We start from the raw sequence: 17,122 nt of genomic DNA, 5'->3' as shown, positions 1-17,122 counted from the left end.
TAAACATGAACAATTTCCCAAAGAGAAAATTAACGCGTGTGGAGACCCACTTTACAATACTCTCTGGCTTTGTAATCTCATCCCCTACTAGTCTGAATCTATTCTAGGACTAATAGGCAGTAGTAGTGATCAGAAACCCTAACCAACACAGGCAATCAGTCAATGCATTGGTCCTAATTATTTTGGTATTATGTATTTTGATAAAAATTGCAGTGGGGGCTGGGGGAAAGGTTAGGTATTTTTACTTTGCTCCAAGTCAGAATCTTCTCACTGTACTACTGGGAGAATTGGCCAAACTTGTCTATGAGACCACTCGAGAAAAAGCAGCTTATGACATGTATTTTTGTTTTGTACTGGCACTACCTTCAAGCTGCTCACGCCTGCTGTCACACACTTCACGCAGCCCTTCAACTGTATCTTACAAAACCATTGTATCTACTCTCTTAACTCATGTCAGAGGAAGTTCCATCTGTTTCCTTTCATGCAGGTATCATAAAGCAGACAGGGGAAAAAAGACTGATTTTTCTGTTTGCAAAGGCAGATACTTTGCAATACTTCCAGAAGTGCTGAGAAAGCACAGGATGGGAAGAAAAGGCTCAGGACAATATAAGCAGAAGGACGTATGAAAATTCACAATAACAGTCACTCATCCTCACTCCACAAAGCTGCTTAAAGTACATCATCATCCTCCATGAGGAAGGCATTACGTCACCCACAGCTAAATGCCATCACTGTATCCATTTATTCCTTGCAGAATTAACAAGCCAAAATAGCAAAGATCTGAATGTTCCTAAGAGACAATTTGACCTTTTCCTCCTGACAGCACCTAGTACTGTCCAGCAATGCAGTCCCAACTTACCCCAGAAAGTGTTTCACAAACACAAACTGACTCTGTGACCCAGATTAAAGAGGTCTCATTTAAATTTCTTTGATTTAAAGCCAGCAAAATCTTCAAAACATTTTATTACATCAATTACAATATTTTGCCACCCACACATATACTTACAAGGGATGCGGAAGCTTGTCAAAACTAGTCAGCCCAGAGAGACTGGAATGAAGAGTGAAAAGGGGACAGATGGACAGGGACACAACACACAAAGACGCAGACACACACACACACAGACAAATTCAGATTTCTCCAGGCAAAGGAGAGGGGAATAGGTAGCTTTGCACCTATCCATTAAGTCTTGCAGGATCTTGAAAAGTCAGGGTATCCAATCCTCCACCAGCCCCAGAAAAGGTCTTGATGGTATTTCACAAAATCTCATTAAATCTTGCAAGAACGCAGCCTGTCACTACATTTAACATACAGTACAGCCAATCCATTCAAATTCCTTCAGTATTTCTTCTTAAATACAATCCAGGAAATCAGTTCAGACAGTGTTTGTCACAGGAGCTTGGAATGACCTCATCCTAATTAACTATTTGTAAAGGAAGCCTGCTGTTCAAAGGAAAATCAGCCCTAAAGCTTGTGCCAAGTTCCAAGCTTTGCAACATTTGGGGCTGCTCGGTTTTCAGTGTGTCAGCATTATTAACTGCACTCAGCAACCACACCTGGTTCAGTTTCAGTGTTAAAATGCAGATCTGGCCATGTACAGTGCCATGTACAATAAACACACATTCTTCCTGCATTAGACATATGACAACTCTTCAATTAAACTAATGATTATTACAGAGAAAAATGTGTAAGTGCCCAAGGAAGGATTTAAATAGCTTTTGCCAAACCTACAATCTTTACACAGCCCTTAGTCAGAAGTCAGTGGGAGTTGGTGGAGTAAAATATGGCTAATTATCAGTATTTTTCTTTATAAATATGCAGTTTAAATCTGAGCATGCCCAAGAGGCTGACCCAGCCCTGATTCCGTTCTGATCACTCAAAAAAATCAAGCGAGCACTAGCTGGTATGACACATTCATACTATGAATTGGTCTTGAAAGACATTAAAATCAATCTCCAGGATGGTGAATGTTTCTCCCCACCATTCTGTTCTCCTGATCTAAGTTTCTAGAGCCTTGATTCAGGCAGTCAATTAAATTTCTACCTTTTTACAGATTAAAAAAAAAAAACCACAAAACAAAACACAACCAAATAGCCAGTTGGTAGTTTCAAATCACTTGGTTCTGCCACCAAAGCTGCATTGCTTTACCACTTGGTATCTATCACTCTTCTGTACTGAATCTGGAGGGTACTGCTCACTATAAAAGACAAAAGGCACAGTGTTAAGCATTTCTTGCTGCTCTAAAGAAACAAGAAATCTCACCAAAAAGGAAAATTCACATCTAATTCATGGACGTGCCATGTAACATAGACACAATAACGGGGAAACTTAGATGCATGTAATTTTTGATCATTATATTCAGAAACAGACCCAGTTATTAAAGATGTAACATGTAACATTTTAAGCTTCTATTTTTATAGGTAATAAAGATGATACAATTTTTATGGATTTATGTTTGGACCCTTAAAACAAGAAGAATCTGTAATATCCAGACAGGATGGATACTTTCAAGGATCCTATGGATCACTTTTCCTTTAGATTTCTATGATCATGTCAGGGACGTAGTGGATACAGAACAGTGACAACACTCGCCTAGACCTAGATGAAGTTTTTCAGAAGCAGCAGTGCAAGAAGTGAGTGCAAAAGGGGTACAAAATCTGCTCATGACATAAAGCCATTTAAATTACTGAGGACTAAAAAACTATCAGGAGGTTCAGAGGGTCCCAAACAAGGCAAAATAGATGGTAAGAACCAGTGAAATTCAGCTTGGTAAATGCACAATAGGAAAGCAATTTTTAGTCAGCCATCATGCAGAGCATTACATGAGCCATATCAAGTGCAGAAGGAGACCTCAGCATAAACAGACAGCTCAACTGAGATACCAGCACCTTGTGTTTCTACGATTCCCACAAATGATGTTAGACTGCAAAGGAGACAGGAGAGGACTACTACAAAGAACATTCATCATTAACAAGAACTCTCAGAGTGATATTAAATCTTGCATATCATGACAGATTCAGTCTTGGAAATCATCAACTACGAGATGATGCCTCACTTGCTGGGGTGAAGCTCATGCACATTCTTCTGAGGCATCTGGCATTGTGTACTGTCAGAGAGCACATTAAACTGGATAAACCTCCATTCTGATCCAGTCTAGCAAGCTGTACATGCTTATGCATTTTAGAGACAAGTATAGGTTTGGATGTGGTTAATTATGAGTGAGTGAATGTCCATTCTTACCAAATCCTTACAATGAAGAAGGGAATTCACTCGGTTGATTTCATGGATCTTGTGCACACGAGGTTAAACATGCTAACACTGATGTTAACGATATTGCAGCCTCAAGTTCAGAGGTTGAAATCAGCATAAGCAGAATGCTGGTCTATTACAACTGTAGTTTTACAAACAACAGTACATTATCAGAAGCATGATTAATGTGTGTTAAATGCATGAGCAAATTACGTTCACAGCTAGCAACTGTACAGGACAATGGATTGGAATACATATTATAATAAAGGACAGCTTGAGCTCACACACTTCGACTTCTCGAATAAAAGGAAGCCTGAAAAATAAACCTGGTATCAAGCTGACTTTGTGACTGGAGAGATCAATGAGAAGGACTTACAGGAAGAGGTGGATGTTCCTGGAGCTCCAGCAAAGATAAGCTGGTCCTGTTGAAAAGACTTTCTCTTTTTGGAGCCAGAAACATGTAAGTAATAGCTATGTGGAAAGCATATGAAAGAACCACCCTGTTATGGGTTTGTGTGGCGCGGGGGTTTTTTGGTAGCGGGGCAGGGGCCGCAGGGCCGGCTCCTGTCAGAAGCTGCTGGAAGCTCCCCCGGCTCCAAGCCAGACCCGCCTCTGGCCCAGGCCGACCCAATTAGTGACAGCGGTAGCGCCTCTGGGAGAACAGATTTCAGAAGGGAAACCGGTAGTGAGTGGGGGGGATTACAATGTGAGAGGAACAGCTCTGCAGATACCGAGGTCAGTGAAGAAGGAGGGGAGGAGGTGCGCCTGAGGAGGTTGATGCCCCTGCAGCCCGCGGTGAGGCTGCAGGCTGTCCCCCCGAGCCCATGGAGGGGAGCGGGGGGGGCGGAGGCCCCCCAAGATGGCTGTGACTCCATGGGAAAGCCCGCGCTGGAGCAGTGTGCAACTGAAGATCGGCCCGCAGAAAGGACCCACGCCAGGGAATTTTGTGAGGAACTGCAGCCCGCGGAAAGGACTCACGCTGGAGACGTTCGTGAAGGACTGTCTCCTGTGGGAGTGACCCCATGGTGGAGCAGGGGCCGAGTGCGGAGTCCTCCTCCCCCTGAGGAGGAAGGAGCGGCAGAGACAAGGTGTGAGGAACCGACCCCGGCCCCTGGCCCGTTCCCCTGTGCCGCTGGTGGGAGGAGGTGAAGAGAACTGGGAGTGGAGTTGAGGCGGGAAGGCAGGAGGGCTGGGGGGAAGGTGTTCTCAGGTTTGGTTGTACTTCCTAATATCCTCATTTTGATTGAATTGGTAGTCATTACATTGATTTTGTTTCTTCCCCAAGCTGAGCCTGTCTTTTGCCCGTGACCGTACATGGTGAGCGATCCCTCCCAGTCCTTATCTCGACCCACGAGCCTGCCTTTATATTTCTCCTCATCCCACTGGGGTTGGGGGAGGCAGGGAGCAGAGTGAGCGAGCAGCTGCGTGGTGCTTTGTTACCAGCTGGGCTGAAACCATGGCACAGCCTTAAAACAAATCTGCAAGACAATGTAAGTCAAAAGGTTACTGAATTTGCCCTTTACAGTTCAGACTAAAAAAAAAATATACTATTTTCCTGAAGTGTCTGATCTTCTTTGCTGGAGGATCTCAGGGCAACACCTTTGGAGGACCCATATGGTAGAGCTACCTGTCATTGTACCTGAAGGACTGTCCATTTGCCCACTTCCTGACACAGAACATACCACTATCAACAGACAATGTTGTACTGAAGCTAGGCAATCAGTAACAGAGGAGAACCTTTGTGCACAACTCCAAATACAGTTATGCTGAGTGCACGGAAGAAATACTACTCCAAAGTGTTAGTGTAACCACGTTTTAACCACGAAAATATAAGGAACACAAATACTTGTATGTACACTTTAGAAATACCTATCAACATGTCTCTAAGTTCAGAGTGCCTGCATAGGCATACAAATTGCTGGTTGTGTACAGCAAAATAGTGCACCAATCCAAACCCAATTTTTTGACAGTGCAGTTACAATTGCAACATACAGAAATGGCTGCACCATTTTAGTACCATCAGTAATGCAGACAGTATTTTGGGTTTGCCTTTGCCAAACACAAGTGCTGAATCAGACATGAATGGCATTTGAACTAGAAGATGAAACAACTAACAGAAAACCAACATATGAGAAACCCATATTCCAGACAGAAAGAAAGGTGATTCACAGGTAGGAAAATCTCAGCACTTCTGCTGAATGTTTTGACCTCTGTAGTGGCCAATTCCTCTGTCTTTGTCTCAGATCTTGGATAGAAAACCTCAGCTATCTAATTTAGGATTGCAAATTTTCACCAGGTGGAATGCCTGAACAAGCACTTGAGTGCGGCATGCAGAAGTCTCTTCTGTGTGCCAACCTTTTCAGTGGGCCTTTTTAGCCCATTTCATTGTAAGAAAAGAGACAAAGGGACAATAAGTAGTTCTCTGTTCACTACAAAGTGCATCCTCCATAGCAAATACTACTTGCAATTGCCAATTTGACCAAGAGATGGTACTATATGTATACACAGCCATTACAAGGCAGTGGTGATGGGATAAATACCTGCTTGTATCTAAACCACTCTCCGATTTAGATACTCATAAACACGTATACTGCAAAGGTGCTTTTAAAAACACTGATCATGCAAAGAGAGTCAGAGGTTTGAGCACTATCAATTGGCTTACAATTTGCGTACACTTAAAGAGCATGAATCACTCATTACATACTGTGTTTAGCTCTCTGCTGTCTTATTTCCCATCTTTTGACCAATTATTTATCAATGCAGTGACCTTCCTCGTATATTACGGCAACTTTAAGAATGTGTTTAGTACAAGTCTCCAGTGTGATATTTTTAAATAGTCTGCAATATGCTACAGAAATTTTACTTTTTTTTAGTTGTTGCTTTTAACAAGTTTCCTCATTTTGAAGTGGTTTCACTTTTTTGAATTAGGCACAAGGGCAATGGATGTATTGACTTTTTTTTTTTTAAACTCCTTGAAGGGTTTAGGGTTTAAGTAGCTTAGGGTCAATGCTGGAGAGCAGCTCTTCAACACTTATATTTGAAGCACATCCTGCGCATTATTGTTTAGAGCCAAGTTAAGATTTGCATTTCCTACTCTGGGGTCCCCAGTGCACAGCTCTTTGAAGAAATTGTCACCAGCTGTCTTTAAAGCCTTCACATACCACTGTGGAATTTAACCTCATTTGTAGGTAGGAAAAGTCGCCCTTTTCTGTGGGTCTCCTTTGCGTGGTCTGAAAGATAAGAGTCTTCAACTTCTGCACAGCAGGCCAGCAAGATAAGCTGAAGGAGAGGTGGCAACATCATGTCCCACCCTGTATAACGAAATTGAGCAAACAACTTTGCAAGTGGATAATTTTTAAAGAAAGTTGAAGGAAGGAGCCATCGCCCACCAGAGCAAGCAGGAGGTGAAGACCTTCACGCTACAGGGAACTAGACATGGGCCAAGGTAAGCAAAAATCACTTTGGTTAGTCCCAAGCATTTGGCAGTTGTCTGTCAGGAAAAACAACTGTCCCTGCTCCAAGCCAGTGCTTGTGAGGGTTGTAGAAAAGGTGAGCTTCTGAAAAGGCAGGAGCCAAGAAAGTGCTCTTAAGGCTGAGGGAGTTCAATTTGCACAGAGGACTGCAAGAAAAGGGACAGCAAACAAAAGATGGTATCAATGCCTAATACGAATTTGAGAGAAGCAGTAAGAGGCAGCCAAGGCAGACATGTGAGAGTTTGGAAGCAAAGGCAAGAGAATTATCCTTATCATAGGGGATGGGGGCCAGGGGGTGGGGGAAGGTAAGCCAGACTACAAAACTGAAGCAGAGAGATGCCTAAGTGTTTTAGCCACTTCAGCAAGGAGAGGGTCCAGGTTCCAAGTAACCTTGAAGGAAGTGACAATAAGATCCAAGAAAAGTCATATGAAGGAGAGGGAGCCAGACTGCATTTGAGTCACCAGTCTACAAGACAGCCAGAACAGACATCTTCATTGCAGAGAAGAAAAATACGAGGTCAGAGCTGGCTCTGTAAAGCTTAAACTGGTACAGGGCTATGAACTGGGAACAGCCATAAAGGGATTTGAAAGCCAGACCAGAATCATTCACTGAAAACAATGCATGATAGAATTCATATAGCAAAAAAGAAACAAAGAACACAATCCAGCGGGACTCCCACAACAAACACAGAAGGGACAACAGCAATGGGAGAAGGTATCAATGCAGAGGACAAGGCAAGTTAGACATAAGGAGAGAGGAGACCAATGAAAACTGCAGAGTAGTAGATGTGGCTTTAGCACAGGAACAATGACTTTAGATAGCAGGTGAATGCTCTGTGGATTTTTTTTTTTTTTTCAAGCTGGAACAAAGGGAGGAGCCTGGGTCAGCAAGGGGAGGTATGTGACAAGATGTGTCATACAAGGGGCAGCAGTTACAACCTACAGGTCCAAGGATCTTAGTGATGAGTTGGGAGCTGAAGAGATAAGTGAGGTCAGGATGATCCCAAGGCTGAGAAAAAACAGGGTGTTATCTGCTTCTCAGCAAGAAGTCTGGAAAGATTAAGAACACCACCAAAACCAGAAGAAAAGTACAAGTATATAATCACACTACAGCCATTGAGCACCAAATTGGGTGCTTGACACTGTGACAATTTTTTTCTCTTTTCTGGTGCTGGACAGAAGCATGTATGATGAGTATGATGCATGAATAGGAGGGAGGAGGAAGAGCTCTTCTGTCTCCTGCAGCTCTGGGTGTGAGAGTGCCAACTAATGTGCTGCAAAGAAGGAACAACTGGTGTTTGATTTGCTGTGATCCAGCACAGTTCCAGGACTACACAGCCACGCCACATTGCATTTGAACCAGCAGTGAAGTCCGCACCAGTTGCTGGTCTTTGGTGCATATCAGACATAGTGCAGTAACTGCTGGAAGAGCTTGCACCCACATCACAAGTGGGGTAAAACAGCTTGTCTTCTGTGGACAATTTCAACCATGTATCCATGTGGAGAGATTGCTGCTCTGAGTGCCATGGGTGCCCTTGAGTACACAGAGTAAGACTCCAAATGTAGTCACAGTGCATGCTCAGTACTAACCACATAATCTATCATTTGAAGGCTCAGGTCTGTTCCATGTCCTTTCCTGGGCAGGAAGGAGCTTTTACATAATCACTTGGTTCACTTAATGATGCTAAGTTATAAGCAAAGGCAGCCCATTAGCCACTTGACACAAGAACAACCAAGCTCAGTGTGAAGGCCCTTACAGGGGTCCTTACTGGGCAGAAAGTCTCAAAGGCAGGGGGGGACTGTCTGAGTGGAAAAGCACATGAACAGCTGTTTGTGCATCTCAGGATGAGGCCCAGGGCCAGACTGCGGGCCGCTCACAGCCCCAAACTCATTCTGTATCTTCTCACACTACAGGTCTGAGCATCGAAAAATGTGATTTCAAGATCACAATGAACAACAATAACCACCACACAGAAGAAATCAGCGCTGAAAGGCTTATGGTGAGGCGGGGGCAGCCATTCACTATCACTGTGAGCTTCTCAGCTCCAATACACAACTACCTGCAGCAGCTGAAGAGGACCCTCCTCATAGTACAGACAGGTAACATCATTACCATACCTATCACAGCCCTGGTCCTCCAGCCACCTGAAGAACAGCACTGGTGGCAAAAGCCACGTCCAGAGCTGGACAGAGGTGTCCACATTTAGAAGGGAGGCCAGTGAACCGTTTTTCTAAGGCAGAGTCTCCTGCTGCTGGGACTGCATGGTCAAAACTAGATCTCTTTCCAGAAGAGACGCTGCAGGACAATAACCAATGCACAGTCACTACTCTATGGTTTGAAAGTACTCATGGGATCTCTCCTCTCTTCTGGCTTTTGGTTTAGGAATGTTCAAACTTAGCTAGCCTGTTACAGATGTTTTCTGTTACAGAGTGTTTTCTAGTGAGACCTCTGAGAAGGGCAGCAGCATTCAGCCCCAGCTTGTTTTACCATAATCTGAGCATTTGCCTGTGACTTTTGTTTTAAGATACTGAATGCCAGGAGCAGGAGGTCTGCACCATTCTGGCTGTTCCTGGTTTCTACAAATCTATGAAATACACATCCCACTTTCAAACATGGAGGCCTGAGTGCAGTACTAACCTTAGGAAGATTCTGTATGCATTAAGCTGGTAAAGGGTTAAAGACTCTCTCCCAAGAAAGGAGAGCTATGGTTCCAAATATAGACAAAGTCCCTGCAATCTGCATGGGGTGAGGCTGCATGTCTAGAATAGACACAACCAGATGTCTTTGGCTGCAGGATCACATCCTTCCAAAGCAGATGGAACCCAGACTGAGTTTCCCATCTCCAGCCTGGGAGACCAGAAGCAGTGGAGCGCAGCACTGGAAGAACAGGACCCATGCTTCTGGACGATCTCTGTGAACACACCTGCCAATGCTCCCATTGGCCAGTACGCTCTGCTTTTACATGCCTCCAAGTCTGACTGTCTCCTGGGCAACTTCACCCTTCTCTTTAATCCCTGGTGCCAAGGTACGTGGTCAGAAACAGAAAGGCAGGCTGGGATCAGTCACTTCACGAAAACAGCTTTTGAGCTCTGGCACTCTGCCTTCATGGAATTGGAGGCTGACTCACCTAGTGCTCCCTGCCACTCCTGCCCTGCTCCTCACAGCACCTTAGGAAGGAGGTAGGGGCTAATAAAAGCTCAAAGCTGCCTGCCTCAGCACTTCCGCCCCATTCCTGGAGTACTCCTGTCCTCCTCCTAAGGGAAAAAATGTTTGATAAAGTGTTTCCTATAATTAAGATTTTAGGGTGAGTCAAGATTCTAATTGGTCTGATTAAGGCCACTCTATCTAGGAATAGAGAAGTCAACAGCCAGCAGAGTAAAAGAGCTAGCTAGTACAATAGCCTAGGTCTGGAGGAACTTTTTGAACAAGGAAACAGAGATGACTATGAAATTCTTCTTTCCTGTCTGATTCAGAATCATTGGTATTTTTCCAGGGCAGAATGCCAGGGACTGCTGAAGTCCCTGGAGTGCAGTGAAGTCTGCTGATGTTAAGAGAGATGCAAGTGCATCTGAGACCAGGAATGCTTTCTTCCTGATACTTTTTTCCTCTAATCTAGATGATGAGGTGTTCTTGGCTAATGAGGCACAGCGGCAGGAGTACATTTTAAACCAAGAGGGTGTCATCTACTTGGGGACTGAAAATGCAGTCCTAGCACAACCCTGGGACTTCAGTCAGGTAAGAGGTCCAATATGTCTGCTCTCTTACAGCCACCAGCAGAGGAAGGGTGCGTATCTCCTGTGTGTACAGGATGCTACCCATTTCCATGCTGTGGCTTTGATGAAAGAACCTGCTCTCTGCACTCACTGTCTTTGTCGAAGCCTCTGCAGGAGAACAGGGACCTGTGTATGAAGTCCCATAACCCAGTATATGTAATTTTAGCTACCTTCTCAGGCTGCCCTCTATGATGAAATGCATTGATCTATATCTGGGCCTTGTGTGCCTTCCTTTCATCAGCAGATATAAAAGCATTTAACAGAGCTTAGTAACACTGTCTCTATTTTACAGGTAAAGTGAGGACAAGTAGATCTTCCAATTTGCCCAAGGCCATCTGACACAGCCACTGATTAGAACGGGATTTTACTCCACTTTAGTGCCACCAGATCACAGAAGTACCTCTGTGCCAACCTAGAGGGTGCTCCAGAAAAGCAACAGTTTCCCCTCAATCAAGCGATGCAGTATCATGCTAATGCATTTCCCACCTTGCTTCAATAAAGCTGTAGGTCTGCCTTTAGTACGTTGTGCTCCCCCTCCAAATTTCTGCCTGGAGTTATCCTCCACAGCCCACTTACACAAGACTATCAGCAGAAAGGGAGAAATAATCTGCACAGTTACAAACCCTTGCAGGGACTCCAGAAAACAAATGTTCAGGCCGAATTTCCTGAAATGATGTGTTCTTATTTCAGTTTGAGGAGGATATTGTTGACATCTGCTTCATGCTGCTAGATGTAGGTGAACGCCATCAACGAGACAAGGATCACACCCAGCGCAAGAACCCTATTTACATCTGCCGCACAGTTGCTGCCATGGTAAGGAAAGCAGACAGCAGCCCTGACCCTAGCAGAGGAGACCTGAATGCAGAGCAAAGACTAACATCTTCTCAATCCCAGTTTATGGCAACCCACTGACCAAAGAGGAAGCCTGCCCACGGCTGTTCAAAACAACACCTCCTGCCCATCTCCAGCCCTTCCTGATATTCCTGCCACAGACAAGTAGTGCTGAAGGAGTTTCTTAGCAATGACAGTACACTTACTGAAATCTCAGGGGATACTGTTGCACCTGTTCTGCTCAGCCATGACCTTTGTGCTTTGCACAAAAAATCCTTTTGGTTTCATCTGCCTTGGGAGTAGCTTCATCAAACAGGATGAGGTGTACCTACCAAAGAGAGGCAATTCCTTAATCCGTCCTTCTCTCCTCCTTCCCTGCAGCTGAACTGTGATGAGTTTAGAGGAATCCTGACAGAATGTGGGACTGGGCAATACTATAACGGGACACCACCTTCCAAGTGGCTGGGAAGCAGACCCATCCTCCAGCAGTGGGTTGCATCGCAATACAAGCCTGTCCGCTATGGGCAGTGCTGGGTGTTTGCTGCAGTCATGTGTTCAGGTACAGTGGTGGTTCAAAGTCTTTTGTGTTGAGCAAAGCCTTATTTGCTCTGCAGAACCTCTAGCATATGCCTAAATTCCTGGATTAACACAGATCCCAGTAACATAACCTCTAATCTTTAGGTGAGAGGCAGATCCTTGGAGTTTCCTCATCAACATTCAGCATCGCTAGCTTTGAGATAACAGAGTATCAGTGCACACCATTCACAGAACGCATCTATGATAGCTTATTTCCTGAGGGGGCAATGCCTCTTGCAAAGTCCAAACAGCAGGCCTGGTGCCATTCCTAATAGGCCTAGCACCAAAAAAGGCTCTACATCCATCAGCAGAGGCACCCTTAGAGGAGGATGCACAACTGATTCACAGCTCTTTCTTCCGCACAGTTCTGAGGTGTCTGGGAATTCCTACCAGGGTGGTCACAGGCTTTACGTGGGCTCACAACACTAACAGCAGCCTGAGTGTGGACGAGTATTATGACGAAGATGGGACACTGCTTACACAAGACAAGAGTGCCCGTGTCTGGTAAGAAAACATGGCAGGGCCCAAGCAAGAATTTGAGACAATACCTGGATCTAGGAAATGATAGAGGGGGGAAAGAAAGAAGTAAACAGCTGCAGGGGGATGGATAGGAGACAGCTCAGCTGAGATCCTGTCTACATGACCTGTTCTTGAGAAACTGCTGCAACCCAAACTGAAGAGTGCCCTATTACTAGCACCCACAAAGGAAGAATGATAGTCTGGTCCAGCTGGAGAAACTCCACTTGTGTCAAAACCCATGGTCTCTGCTCTCCTCAGCATGTGCTGAGCTCTTTCAAAGGAGCATTAATTGGCTATGGTTTGGCTAAAACTTTACTGTACCTCAGGGCTCAGTCCCTTGGTATAAGCACGTGATGTTGTCTCTTGCAGGACCTTCCACGTTTGGAACGAATGCTGGATGGCACGAGCGGACTTGCTACAAGAGTACAGCGGGTGGCAGGCACTGGATGCCACCTGCCAGGAAAAAAGCACAGGTAAGGCATCAAAGCCAGGCTTAGGGGGGTGCGGGGAGCGGAACAGGGAGCAAATAAAGCAGTTCAATACTCCTCCCTTCCCCAGCTTCCAATGGAAGGATGCAAAAGGACAGGGACTCACCCTGTTGACTTTAAGCACTAAATCATCATTCATGTTTGGTTTGTGCAGCTTGTGTAGCTCTAAGAGCTCTATCACTGCTCCCTAATGTCCTCCTAGACACTTCACCGCTCCCAATATAGGTCTAAACTAGGCATGGGTCTGGTTGGTAAAACATCTGAATCTTAACTGGGCCTCATTTTCTCTTCAGGTCCATCCTTCTGTGGGCCAGCCCCTGTTCAAGCCATCAAGAAAGGAGACACAGAAGTTGATTATGATGTCTGCTACTTCTTTGCTGCCCTCAATGCCAAGTGCCAGGTCTGGATACAAAAAGCAGATGACACCCTCAAGCCAGCTCTCGGTGGCACAAAGTACATTGGCAACAACATCAGCACCAAGAGCGTGGGCAGTGAACGCTGTGAGGATATCACACACAGCTACAAGTATCCTGAAGGTACGGGGTAGGCAAATGGCTGAGCCCATTCCCTGCCAGTGTTACAAATGAAGATTAAAGGACTAGAGAACAGAGCCATACCAGAGCATTAGGGTCATCCACTTCTCACTACTTCCCCTTCCTGAATGGCACAGGAACACCTTAGTCTTGCTGTCTACAGAATCAAAGCATAGGTCATACCCCAAATTTCATCCTGCTTAATTACGTTAACCATCTCTCTAGAAGGCCACGCCTTTCTTCACCACGCACTTTCCTGTCTGGAAAACCTTCTTTCCTGATTTCTGTTACCTGTACACTCTGTACATTCACCTCCCATTAACCTTGTAATATATATATAGATATATTTCAGATTCCAGCTTTCTGAAAAGGACTGTTGTGCTCCCAGACATTGTCTCAATCCCCCCCTCAAAAAGCAGCTCCCCCTTTAGAACCTATTACCGAGCGCCGTTTCCCCAACGCAAGCCTACCATCTCATCTTAGCCTATGGCATGTTGTCTCCTTGGCAGCAGTCCACCACAAGAGAACACAGTACCGTGCCCTAGCTACAGCCTCTTTTACTCTGACAGATGTTAGCACCAAGGTGCTTTAAATACTATGACATATCTTTCCAAGTAAAATCTTTCAGGTACATCCAATGAATGTCCTGTCAGCTGAAATTCTTGAACCGCTCCAAACAGAAGCACAACAGGATATCTCTCTATGCTTTTAGAAACCGTTATCTACAGTACTGCCAGGATAATTCAATGCCATCCTTCTGCATTTACTGCTTCACACTAGTAAACAGGAAAGAATACTAAAATATGTGCTCCCTTCTTTTGCGACAGGTTCTCTTCAGGGAAAAGAAGTATTTGACAAAGCCTACAGAAATGTAAAGAAACTTGAGACAACCAGCAGCAGCAGCAAAACACATTTTAGCTCCATTCCTACTGCCCTCGAAGAGCCTAACCTTTTCATCCACCTCCAGTCACAGAGTTCTCTGCTACTGGGACAAGATGTTCCGCTTTCCATTGAAATGTTTAACCACAGTGGTGGAGAAAAAGCTACTGACCTGATAGTTGGGGCCCAGTCTCTACATTATAATGGTGTGCCCATTACCCAACTTTGGAAGGAAGAGTTTCATTTTATCCTCAAAAGCAACGAAGGTAAGGACTGTACTGGGTACATGGCTAGAAAAGTATATCTAGTCATCTCACTTCAGAAAAAATGCACTTAGCCATAAGTTTACAAAAGGTTGGCGGAATAGTTCATTGTAGGTGATTGAAATAAAACACTCTGGCAACATCACCATAGAGATTTCGAATCTGCAAATCCAGTTGGGATCACTTAAGCTTTTAAATGCTGCAGCTTTTAGTACAATGTTGGGCACTTAATACTCCTAGGTGCCACACAGGCTACGACCAGACTGTACTTATCATCTGCATTGACATCTGTATTTTACCACTCTCTATTCCAGCTAACAACCTGCAGGTCTCTGTGCCTTACTCACAGTACAGAAAAGAGTTGGGAGAGAACCATCTGCTTAGGCTGACTGCCACGCTGAGAGTCGAGGACTCCTTCTACATATACTTTGCACAGGAAGAGATAAGCATTTGTGATCCCGCTCTCACTATTGAGGTTAGATCGGTTTATCACTCTGTTACTGCAGTAGTGAGAAAACAGCTTTCATAGTCATAAGCAGCAAAAAAATTCTGCTGGGTTGGGTGGCTCTCCTCATGCTGTCTTCTTTCAAAGTACTGAGACATCAGTTTGGGAAAGGTGAGTTGTGCCACACCGTTGTATACAGTACTCCCATGCCTACCTTGTCTATGTGTGAGCGTAAGGAAATCCCAATGACTCCTAACTCACTCACCAGTCTAGAAATCAGAGACTGCAGAAGGAAACTGCAGCAGAAGACTGTAGTTGAGAAGAAACTAACCTGGACTTTGCCTTTTCTGGCAACTGACAGCTCAGGCTGAGACCTCTGGCACCAAAAAGTCATTTATCTCCCTTTAATCATAGAAGCAGCTCTTTCCTTCTCTCAGTTTCAGCTCATTTCCTTCTTTCAACAGTTTCCAGAAAACATGGTACAGTATCAGCCAAGCATAGCAAAGATCAGCCTCCTGAACCCTCTCACCGAACCCTTGGAGAAGTGTGTGATAGTGGTGGCAGGGCGAGGGCTCATTTACAAACAAAGACAGTACAAGTAAGTGCAAACTGATTGATCTAAATGGAAATGGTAATGGTAAATGGAAATGGTAAATGCACAAAGAGACACAATACAAGCTAAAGAAAACCTTGCACAGGAAAGGCTGTCCCCAAAAATAAGCAGGCAACAACATGACAGGAAGAGACTGCTACAGCATGAAAGCCCCCAGGCATCCCATCCTTAATTTACAGATAACATGTAAGATTTTCACACTGAAAAGAAGAAAAGCCAGATAACAGAACTTTCAACAGATGTGCAATATGTAAGTTGAAGCCAGTATGACATTTGTGAAAGCTTCAACCCCAAAGGCCTAGACAGCAGAAGGAAAGCCCCCTGCCAACAAAAAGGGTAATAAGAAGTACCACAAGACTTAGGCAGAAATACACATTAAAGATGACAACAGTTATAGATTACTGAAATGAGCTATAACACTTAGAAATTATTTGCTGTTGTTGAGAAATCAATCGCTTTTTTGCTAGCCACTTGAACATCTGTAAGTAGGGTAAAACTATACCATTTGTGACATCTTTCCACCCATTACCCACTGTCAGCAATCTGTATTGCTGGGTACAATTTTAACAGTGCATTCCCCTTCTCTACTGAAGAAGCAGGCAAACCCAACTTAGCCAAGAGTCATCCAAAAAAGCATGCTCTCCTTCACAGGATAAAACTCACACATCTCTCTCAAGAAGCTGCATTAGGACAAAGTAACCATAGATGCCTCCATGGGAAATACAACCCTCCTGTCGTCTATCCCTCCCAAACTACTGTCAGATCACAATTCCATCGTGGTAGTCTAGATAAGATTATTTTTTTTTCTTTCCTTTTTTTGGCACCATACTCCTGTCTAGCAAATGCATCTCCAGGGCCCTAGGAACCAGAAATACAAAGAGATGTGCTTCCTGTATAATCCCTTCTTGCCTTTCAGGCTGGACTCTGTGCAACCTAAAAGCATTCGACAGCTGCAAATCCCATTCACCCCGACCCAAGCAGGGCCCAGAAGGCTCACTGCACATCTTACCTGCCTTCAACTCCAGAACCTGAAGAGCTACAAAACTATCGACGTTGCAGCTGCCTGATGCCCAACTTAGAACAGGTCCTGCAGTCCTGTTTACAAAAGAGTGGTCATGATCTGTGCCCTGATCTTAGGCAAGCATAGATGTTAACAGTTTAATTAAAGTTGTATTTAAAACCATGTCTGACTTCGATTATTTGTACAAACTCAACTCTCTCCCGTCTGCCACTATGCCCACCCTCCAGTTTTATAAGTTGAACCTTACTGTGACAAAGATGTGCTAAATGCTCAAGCAGACGCAGCATTTCTCATCAGGCATATGTGCTGAACCCACCCCTGCTTAGTCATTTTTCCTTACCTGTGGCAAAAAAAAGGATATCCTAGAACTTTAAAGTTATGACAGATGTAGCATTTCTCTAGAGATACTCTTATCCCCCCCTACAGATCCTTGACATTGGTAAAGTAGTAAATAATATTT

General features: G+C 44.5%; 1 protein-coding gene across 1 annotated transcript; it reads left to right on the top strand.

Annotated features, from left to right (window-relative positions):
- Positions 1-6,461: 6,461 nt before the first annotated feature.
- LOC142028562 (protein 4.2-like) lies at positions 6,462-16,824 on the top strand. The gene is made up of 13 exons (XM_075022401.1): positions 6,462-6,692; positions 8,635-8,820; positions 9,516-9,746; positions 10,338-10,456; positions 11,185-11,307; positions 11,707-11,884; positions 12,267-12,405; positions 12,790-12,893; positions 13,202-13,444; positions 14,269-14,586; positions 14,898-15,058; positions 15,493-15,626; positions 16,558-16,824. The coding sequence occupies exons 1-13, from the start codon at positions 6,683-6,685 to the stop codon at positions 16,706-16,708; spliced, it is 2,097 nt and encodes a 698-aa protein (XP_074878502.1). The 5' UTR covers positions 6,462-6,682; the 3' UTR covers positions 16,709-16,824.
- Positions 16,825-17,122: the final 298 nt, after the last annotated feature.

This window comes from Buteo buteo, chromosome 2 (genome assembly GCF_964188355.1).
Source record: "Buteo buteo chromosome 2, bButBut1.hap1.1, whole genome shotgun sequence".
In the NCBI taxonomy this organism is placed as follows: domain Eukaryota; kingdom Metazoa; phylum Chordata; class Aves; order Accipitriformes; family Accipitridae; genus Buteo; species Buteo buteo.
The sequence above is the reverse complement of the archived record's forward strand: the minus strand, read 5'-3'. Positions and strand labels throughout refer to the sequence as shown.